The sequence below is a fragment of the Coturnix japonica genome, chromosome 8 (genome assembly GCF_001577835.2).
Source record: "Coturnix japonica isolate 7356 chromosome 8, Coturnix japonica 2.1, whole genome shotgun sequence".
NCBI lineage: Eukaryota > Metazoa > Chordata > Aves > Galliformes > Phasianidae > Coturnix > Coturnix japonica.
In genome coordinates, this window is record NC_029523.1 from 9,908,672 (window position 1) to 9,918,446 (window position 9,775).

At 35.9% G+C, this 9,775-nt stretch overlaps 1 protein-coding gene across 3 annotated transcripts in view; it reads left to right on the forward strand.

Moving 5' to 3' along the window:
• Window positions 1-8,010, forward strand: part of OLFM3 (olfactomedin 3) — a 43,717-nt gene extending 35,707 nt beyond the window's left edge. Inside the window, exons 4-6 of one of the 3 annotated variants that reach the window (XM_015869910.2) lie at window positions 2,888-3,107; window positions 5,873-5,979; window positions 6,665-7,411. In XM_015869910.2, coding sequence (XP_015725396.1) covers window positions 2,888-3,107; window positions 5,873-5,979; window positions 6,665-7,342 — 1,005 coding nt within the window. In that variant the 3' untranslated portion in view covers window positions 7,343-7,411. Of the gene's footprint in view, window positions 1-2,887; window positions 3,108-5,872; window positions 5,980-6,664 lie in introns of all 3 variants that reach the window. The other 2 variants (XM_015869911.2, XM_015869909.2) reach the window with 2 other exon arrangements.
• The last annotated feature ends 1,765 nt before the right edge of the window (window positions 8,011-9,775 follow it).

Below are 9,775 nucleotides of genomic sequence, written 5' to 3' on the forward strand. Positions count from 1 at the left end.
GATAAATTCTTTTTCAGATATATTGAATATCCAACAGGTCTTAGTAATATCAGGAATTATTACATTAATGGTCTGACTACCAAATTTAATATTTTCTTTCATCATTCTTTATATTAGAGTTTGAGCACATGCATCCAGTCATTTTCAGGCAGTAAGAAATGCCTCTGCCTTTTTTGCTTTTGTTACTCATTGCTACAACACCACCATGTTTGTGTAACATCATTATATATTCATTATGTATTCTGCATTCCTGTTATAAACTTCCTTGGAAACAAACTATCTAAATTGACTGTCTGACACTTGATATCACAGGTACTAGATTTCTGCAGTACTGACCTTTTAAACATTCAATATTTTTATTGGTCAGTGGACAAAACGGATTTCTAGGCATATAAATGATAGAATAATTTGAAAGGTCAGCATCACACTGCTACCTTTCTGAAATTTGATCTACTAAATTTCCAGTCCTTTATCTCAACTGAGGCAAGGAAATTCATTCTTAACACAGCATTACCTCTCATACCAGCAGTCACTCAATGCTAGGATGTGTCTGCCACCCATTCACACTGCGATACAATTTAATTGTTGTACTATCATAGAAACCAGTTAGGGAGTGTCAGAAGACACCTTTTTATTTATTTAATTAATGAAAACACCTAAATTATCTTTATATCATTTACTGAAGTAAGATGTTCTACTGTCGTGGTTCCATATTTTTGATAGCCAAAGAATGCAAACTTGATCCATGTCACACTTTAGCATATGGTCATACTTCTGTCAAATCATCATTCATGCATTCACTGTGTCTCTTAAACACATTTTGCTGAGTTACAATCTTTTCATTTATTTCCAACATGGTTTACCCATGATTTGTGACTGTTTATGGCTTCACAGAACCAAAGCCTAATTTCATTATCTCAAAATTAAATAAAAACTTAAACTTCTGAAGCTCTGCTTCCCAGAAAGCCCACTCTCACTCTCATCAAGAAAACCATAACTATTATGGTTTTACAGATAAAGTAGACTAAAGCTGAGCTTTCACTAAGAGCAATCAAGCAAAAATAGTTTTTGCAGTAGAAGAACTCAATAATTTAGCTATTAAAGCATAATTGGAAGACCCTTTGACAATAAAGTCAAAGAAAAAAGGAAACTCGATTCTCATTAATTCATTTACAACTATTACTATGTTTGAATTTAAAATGCTAATTTCCAGCTATTAAGATGACCCGTGTGCAAAATACTCTTCTGAACACCGCATGTAGGTCTTTATTTTGAACAAATTATAATTTTAACATAAAATGAATTGTTAATGCCACATGGATAATGTAGCTGAGTGATGAATAGAGGCTGCAGACCTCAAGTGAATTTAAAACCTGGTTGAGAAGTGAAAACTCAGAGGTGGACTTTCAAGCACCTGTAATGGCCAACCCCATCTACTTCTTTCATATTTCCTTAATAGCAAACCATTCTGTTTGGCATCAAATTATTTATTTTTTGTAGATATTTTACCATGTTTATTGCAACCTATAATACAAGTGATTAAAAAAACTGTGCACATGCATCTCTGTGTACTTGTTGTTATGCCAACTTCTGAGCACATTTGCTTCTGCATCTCCCTCTTCCTTGTGCCTAGGCTTCCATCTAGTTAACCTCTGCTTTCCCTTTTAAACTACCACCTACACTCCAGCTATCCATCACGACTACATTTTCTAATCCCTTCACAATAGCCCCTCCCTGGGTGTCCTCATCTATTCTCTATCTCTATTATCACCACATACTAGTACCTAACATGTCTATATTTCCACCTTTTTTATCGTTTTGCCCAGTCTTACATATCCCCATGTCTCTAAGACTTTGCTCATGGACATTCTGCTGTTTTCACAAATTAAAAACAGATATGCAAATCTGTGTACAACTGATACATCAAGGACAAATCTGCATGCTTCTCATAAAAGAAAATATTCTGATTGCAAGGATTCTTTGAGGATTTCCAACCAAGCAAAAAATAAAAAGAAAAGAAAAAAAAAAAGAAAAAGAAAAAGCCACAACCTGAACCAATCTAATTTAATACGGATTAAGATTTATATCTTTAAAAAAAAATTACAAAACTAAGGATGATTAGGCACTGTAGGTTGCAACCAGACAAATTCTAAAAGAATGTGACAGTGAAGACTGAGACCAAACTGAAGCCTTACGTCTTTAATAAACACTTAGGAATAGGAGTGGCAAAATAACAATGACTGCACATGGCAATAAAATGATCTGCACACATTTTCACAGCAAAAAACAATAGAGGAAGCTCAAAGACACCTAGTGATATAGCTGGATGACAAAAACAAATCTGTTTAAGAACCATGGAATTTTTTTGCATCAGAAGAAAGAAATGTATATGATTGTGGCTAGATCAGAATTAAATAGGGTTCAGTAGACACTAAAGAAATCAACTCAGTGTTTCTAAAGAGTGAAATAGAATTTAACAGTTCATCTGCTATAAAAACAGGTATGATATCTTTGGCTGCCACTATGTGTTCAATCACCTACTCTCAAGAATTATACAGTTAGTTGGGAGTTTACACCCTCTAGATGGAAAGTCAGACCTTCAACATTTTTTGTCCAGATCATTTAAAGGTAATCATGTAACACAGCTGAAACAAACTATTCTCTCATGCATTTTATCTACTGCTTATTGCCATTAATTCTGAAGTTTCTAAAGCTTCCACAAATTAATTAATTTAAAAAGAAAAAAGAAAAAAAAAAAGATCTGTAGCTATAATCAGTAATCAATTTCAAGTCATTATAATAATTAGGCATAAATATTATGTAATGGGAAATGAAAGGAGTGAAATCCCTTAAACTGCTCTAACACACATTCGATTGCCTTTAACAGGAGTTGAAAGAAAAGATGGATGAGCTCCTGCCACTGATCCCAGTTCTGGAGCAATACAAAACCGATGCCAAATTAATCACCCAGTTCAAGGAGGAAATTAGGAATCTGTCTACTGTTCTCACTGGTATTCAGGAAGAAATTGGTGCTTATGACTATGACGAACTACACCAGCGGGTGCTCAGTTTAGAAACAAGGCTTCGAGACTGCATGAAGAAACTCAGTAAGTTTCAAATTTCACATATTATTTGAACCCTCTGTTGACCATTTATAATTTTTCTCAGTAGAAAGTTTTCCTTCATGATCAAAGACTGCAACATATTCATGCTATCCTAATAAATTGCAAGAGTAGCTCACCATTAGGACAGCACAATTGCTAAGCTTGTATTAACATATCTTAAACATCTGTTTTACTGTTTACAAAAGGAATAATAATGGAAGATTATAAAAAAAACCAGCAAATTTAAATCTAGGAGCCTTACAACTGGTCAAAGAGCTACAAAGATTCTTCCTAAAATGTTCAGACAGGAAATCCTATTTTGAATTTGGAAGTAGAGTGGAACCAGTTTGGCATTGTCAACAACATAATAATGATGCAAATTTTTCTATAACATCTGAGAGGCCACTCCAACTGCAATGCCTTTAGACCTGTAGTATTAACACTAGGATAGCTATGCCATTCTTTCATCTGCAACACAACATAGTAAGTATCTAAGGGAAATAAAGCATGACTTCACTAAAAAAATACAGCAATGGTCTATCAAAAGCACCACACAATAACAGGGACTCTCGATTACTCAAGTAATAGCTTTAGTTAGAAAAAGTCAAAGCTGAGTACCTCCAAAACTCAGCACCAGATCAGTATCAGCTACTACAACTAAACATCTGAAGTATTATTAAGCTTCAGCCTGAACTTTTATTACCTATATATGAGCAACTAGTACCTACCCACTTGAAAAACCATAACACAGAAATGCGTCCCTAAAGACTGTCCATTCATCCTGAGATACCTGAATGGATCGCTACTGAAATCTTGGGTGCTATAGCATCCATCCCCCTAAGAAAGAATAAATACTTTCTAAGTTAAGAAAGGACACAAATCAAACAGAATCCTGTGATCAGTATCTCAGTAAACAGGTATGAGATGTCTATTTTCAAAGGCTATATGTGGCTTAAAATACATTATTAACTTTATAGGCAGTACTGTTAGTTTTGTGAGGCAATGGAATGAGAAAAATCTAGGTTAGGTTACACTCTTAAATTATTTATTTGCAATGTCTTCATTTTAAATTAGAAATAGTACAGTGATGATAGGCTAAAACACATGAAAGACTTTGTCAAACATATTTTTAGAGTCTTATTTACCCCTCAATACATAGCAGCATGCTCAGCAATAAAATTTAGGAAAGCCGGCTTTCCAAATGCAGCCATAGATAAAAGACTTAACTAATTGGGCTTAGATGCTTAAATGACTTCTATTTTCTCCTACTAAGAATAGTGATGCTAATTTTTTTTTTTTTTTTTGCCTACTCCTGTGTAGTCTTTATTGTAGTTTTAAACCAGCTTGACTTAAGTTTACTGTGAACAGCTCCTGAAGATTGGTTCGGTGTGTTCCAGCCATATACACCACAAGAGATGACCCAGCTGTGACTGCCCATATCAGTCTGACAGATAGAAGCCTGCAGCAGCAGAAGGCAGACTGGCCAAAGTGTGACAAAGGATCTAGCTTGAGCCTTAACAGACTTTGTTGCATTTCACAATATAATCACCTAACTTGCATGTTTAATAGCTATTTTCCACTCCCGTCCCTAGTAGCACCTGTTCAGTTTGTTTCCATAACATTACCTAATAAAGATCTGTGCAACCATTTACTTATTAAAGAAGGATTTCTAGATAAAAACATCTGGCCAGAAAAAACTCCTTCCCAGTTTCATAATGTAGAAAACTCCAGGCTTGATGCAACCTTCTCCTGAACGGAATAAGATGACTCTCAATCCTATGTAACATTTGTTTTCCACATTTCCTAAGTAGATTGGCTTATACACCATAGCACAACCAAATATCATAGTGAAACACTTAATTTCAACTTTAAAAAAAGAAATGAAATGACATGTCATATTTTCCCCCTTCACATGAAACATCCTTTCTTTAAAGGTGCTACTTCACTTAAACACATACACGTCACTGCCTCTTGGTCAACACACAAATTCCATCAGGATCTTTCTGCTAATGGGTTTATTATTTATGTCCCCTGAAATATAGCCTTTTGGTTCATTAATAAGGTCAACAACCAAGATCATATCGATTTTCATTATTTCCTCTTAGACTGTCTAACACAACACAATAGAATGGATTAGAAGCCAAATGAAACAGCCACAGTTGCTGAATAATTCTCACATTCAATTTCTTAGTTTCAGCCAGACCCATAGTACCAGCTCAGCTGTGTCTGTACAATCCCAGGGCAGTCAGCTGTGGGCCTGCACTTGTGCACAGTGGTACATTTTGTGCAGAAGATCCATTGTCTCACTTTTCCCTTTACCTTTCCCCTTGTTGTTACCTTGATCAATGGAAAACTGAAACATTCATCAACCCTAACCTTTCACTGAACTTTCTGAAGGCAAAAATAAGTTGGGTTTTATGTCTTTTCATTTATTATTAAATGTTATTTGTGTCAGCTGGGAAGATATCTTACTAGGCTGTATTTTTCTTCACAGAAAATTGAAAACATGCTCTAAAAAGCACAAAACAAAAAATATTTGTTTTTTGTTTGGGTTTTTGAGATTTTCTTTTGTCTCTTTGTTTCGGTATATTTATATTGCTGCTAAATTCAAAGAAGTTAATACAATGTAGATGACAAGTCATCTTCAACCTAAGCCTGAGTTCCCTGGAGACACTATTTACTTTTGAGCAGTTGGTCTACTACTCTGTCTGATGTCAAGGAGGGTTGTGTAATTATTTGCATTAATGCATTTGCTTTTCTAATTTCAGCGTGTGGCAAATTGATGAAAATTACAGGCCCCATTACAGTCAAGATATCTGGAACCCGATTTGGAGCCTGGATGACAGATCCATTGGCATCAGAGAAAAATAACAGAGTATGTTAAGACTCTGAATATCTGTGTCATTCTAGAGTTTTACTTGCTTTATTTTCACCTTTAAAAAGAGAATTTTCCCCTGGGAGGTTACACTCAAAATATTTCTTCTACTTTCATCATTTCCACTGCTAAACATCTTCAGAAAGAGACCAAAAGTGTGCAAAAATATCTACAGGCAAATGTTAGCAAAGCACATTTGTGCCATTTCCTTACACTGTGTCAGGGTTGACATAAACCTATCCAAAGTGAACATACATTTTATTTACTCCTAAGATTTTATTCATCTCATTTCTTTAAAAACCTAAGTAATTTAATACAGACAACAACACCCGTAAGCACAGCTCTCCCCAAAATACAAAATTGCTGGATTAAGCTCTGTATAAGCTGAATACTGACCACTGGCCATAATACACATTATGTTATTTTTTGCATCTGTAATAGGATCCCAGCCTGGCCAGATATAACAGTCATCCTAAGAGTTCACTTGCACAAGTAAATCTTGATTTGGAAATTCAGGAGTTCTCCATACTTTGTAACGGGAATCTGGACAATATTGTACTTTGACAGACTGCTGTTTACCCAAAACCTTTTTCCTTCTTTGTCATACATGCATCATGTCACACCACAGTCATGTGCCTCAAACTGTGTTCCAGATACTCACTTCTAACTTTTGTTTTCTTTCCAGGTCTGGTACATGGACAGTTACACTAATAATAAAATTGTCCGTGAATATAAATCAATTGCAGACTTTGTCAGTGGGGCTGAATCAAGGACATACAATCTTCCATTCAAATGGGCAGGAACCAACCATGTTGTCTACAATGGCTCCCTCTATTTCAACAAGTACCAGAGCAACATCATCATCAAATACAGCTTTGATACTGGACGGGTGCTTGCACAGCGTAGCCTCGAGTATGCTGGCTTTCACAATGTCTATCCCTACACCTGGGGTGGCTTTTCTGATATTGACCTGATGGCAGACGAAATCGGGCTATGGGCTGTGTATGCCACCAACCAGAATGCAGGTAACATCGTTATCAGCCAGCTAAACCAGGACTCGCTGGAGGTGTTGAAGAGCTGGAGTACAGGCTACCCCAAAAGAAGTGCTGGAGAATCCTTCATGATCTGTGGCACCTTGTATGTTACTAACTCTCACTTAACGGGAGCCAAGGTCTACTACTCTTACTCCACCAAAACCTCCACATATGAGTACACAGACATTCCTTTCCATAATCAGTATTTTCATATATCCATGCTTGACTACAATGCAAGAGATAGAGCTCTCTATGCTTGGAATAATGGACACCAAGTCCTGTTTAATGTCACTCTTTTCCACGTCATTAAGACTGAAGATGATACATAATTCTCTTTCGCTTTTACCTTCCTAACCTACCCCATCTCAAAACAGCGTCATTTGTGAAAAATTCCAAAATATCCATTTTTCTCCATTCCATTTCTTTTACATTTCTTTTCTCCATCAAGGAAAAGTAACATTTTCTATCACGCAATGCGTTTCAAATATGGCTGTACCTGTCAAAAACAACTTGTTGGAAATAGAAGCATCGTAACTAACAATTCCACAAGGTACTGACAGACCTTGTTGTGAAAAAAACTCTACAGAAGTGGCAAAAGACAGTTTAAAATATAATGATCTGCCTTACTTTAGAGACAGAGACTAATGGTGGCTTAAGTGCATGAATGTCTTTTTTTACCTCATTTTTGTTTTCAATCTCTTGTTAAACTCCAAGAAATATTTTGGTAATGTGAGACATATTGCACATTGTGTTTTTTATTTATTCTAGAAGAAAGATTTAGGAATTTAATTTTACTTGGACACGGAGTACAACTCATTCTGCCATCACCCAATTTCAGATGTGGTGCTGTACAATATGTTTTTAAATCTCTTGCAATCATTTTATCAACAGTATGTATTTCTACCATTGTAACCACCATTGTGCAATTGTATCTCTTCACTTATGTGAAAGTAAACTAAGTACTATTTTTTATAAAATATATTGAAGCTTAATTGCAGTTCTGGTTATGGGTCAGTTGACAGTAGCAACTCAGAAAAGGTTGTTATTTGTTAGAAAGATGGTTCAGTTTTTCAGGTGCATGATGCCCATTCTCAACTTTGCTTGGAACATTTTTTACTCACCATTGGTGCTAACTCAAAAATATGCAATTTTGAAGCCTCATGCCAATCCTGTTAAGGCACAGCTCTTAGCACTGGGGCTGTTTTCCAGTAAGAGCAAATAATATGGTGGCTATTTGGCTTGCTACAATATCTTGTTAGAAACTGGATGGCAGAGGTAATATCTTGAGGAAAAACGTGTCGTAAGCCTCATTCTATCTCATTTGAAACTAGTGGAGGTTGACAAGGTTTCCATTGAGGAAAAAAATAAGATGCTATATATTTAGGCACACCTGCAAAGCAACTAATATTCATAAGTACAATAGCCTTTATATTTAGCTAGGCTGTCACATAAGAGATGTACTTGAAACCATGTGAAAAGCCTTCTTCCTCACAAAACCTGGGATCTTCCTCTCACAACCCCTTTTAAATTGCTCATAGAAAACCAGGAACAATTAAAAGTTGCTCCTGTTTAAGAACAAGAAAAAAAAATGCACAGGTATTTTGCTAGATCCATTTTGAAGACATTTCATTCCTTGATTCCCCCAATGTACCAGCAGAGATCATCTTAGAATAATGAAAACATTCATATAACTTATGTCCTATACACATTTCCAAGTCTGCTTTGCAACGTAAGCCCATGTGGAGATGAACACAAATTGCCTTACTTTTTCAGACTGGTTGCACAACAAAAAGCTACCTGGGAGGTTTCAAGAATTGTTATGGGGGGGAAAAAACCCCAAACCTAACCACACACAGAATCAGAGAAAAGTTAGAATCATAGAATCATTAAGGTTGGAAAAGACTGCTAAGATCATCTAGTCCAGCCATCCACCTGCTACCAATGTTGTGCACTATGTCCCTAAATAACACACCTAGACACTTGAACATTTCCAGGGACAGTGATTCCACCACTTCCCTGGACAGCCCCTCCCAGTGCCTAACCACGCTTTCAGAGAATAAAGTTTTACTAATATCCAACCTGGAAAGTTACTCTACTACCTCCATTTCCCCCCCTGACTCTAGTAAAAATGGGAGCTGTAACCCTTCAAAAAATCACTCACAGTGAAGACAGACACCAGGTGAACAGACAAACTATGGCACTGCTGCATCAACTTGCCACGCTTTCCAGTCTGAACAATTAAACTGTGACAAATGAACATGAATGTGACTACTGGTTAAACAGGCATTTTATAAGAATGTTTTATGGAAATGAAATATCTTCACCCTAAAGCAAACACTATGGAAAACATAGAACTCCTAAAAAGTTACTAGTGAGAAATCAAACAATTTTCTACCATCATCAATACTCATGTCTGGAAAAAAAGTTACTACTATTCTTCAAGTGTAATTACTGTCTATACATTAACATGAGCTGGTAACATTTCTTAGAGTAGTATTAATTTAGTTAGCAAGTGAAAGGGTAAAATGACCACTCTCCTAATAATCAAAGGAAAGAGACTACTGAAAGGTGCTGAGGATAAATGAGTAAGAGAAAGTCACCTTTAAAGAGTTATTTGTCTTACTGATAAACTACAGCAATAAGGCTTAGGAGTCATACCTAAATAAATCCTGCCCTTCTAAATCAGTAACAGTTGAATTCCAAAACCTTTAAACAAGAAATAATAGCTTACATAAAATAGAACCCAGTAAGACACTACCAAA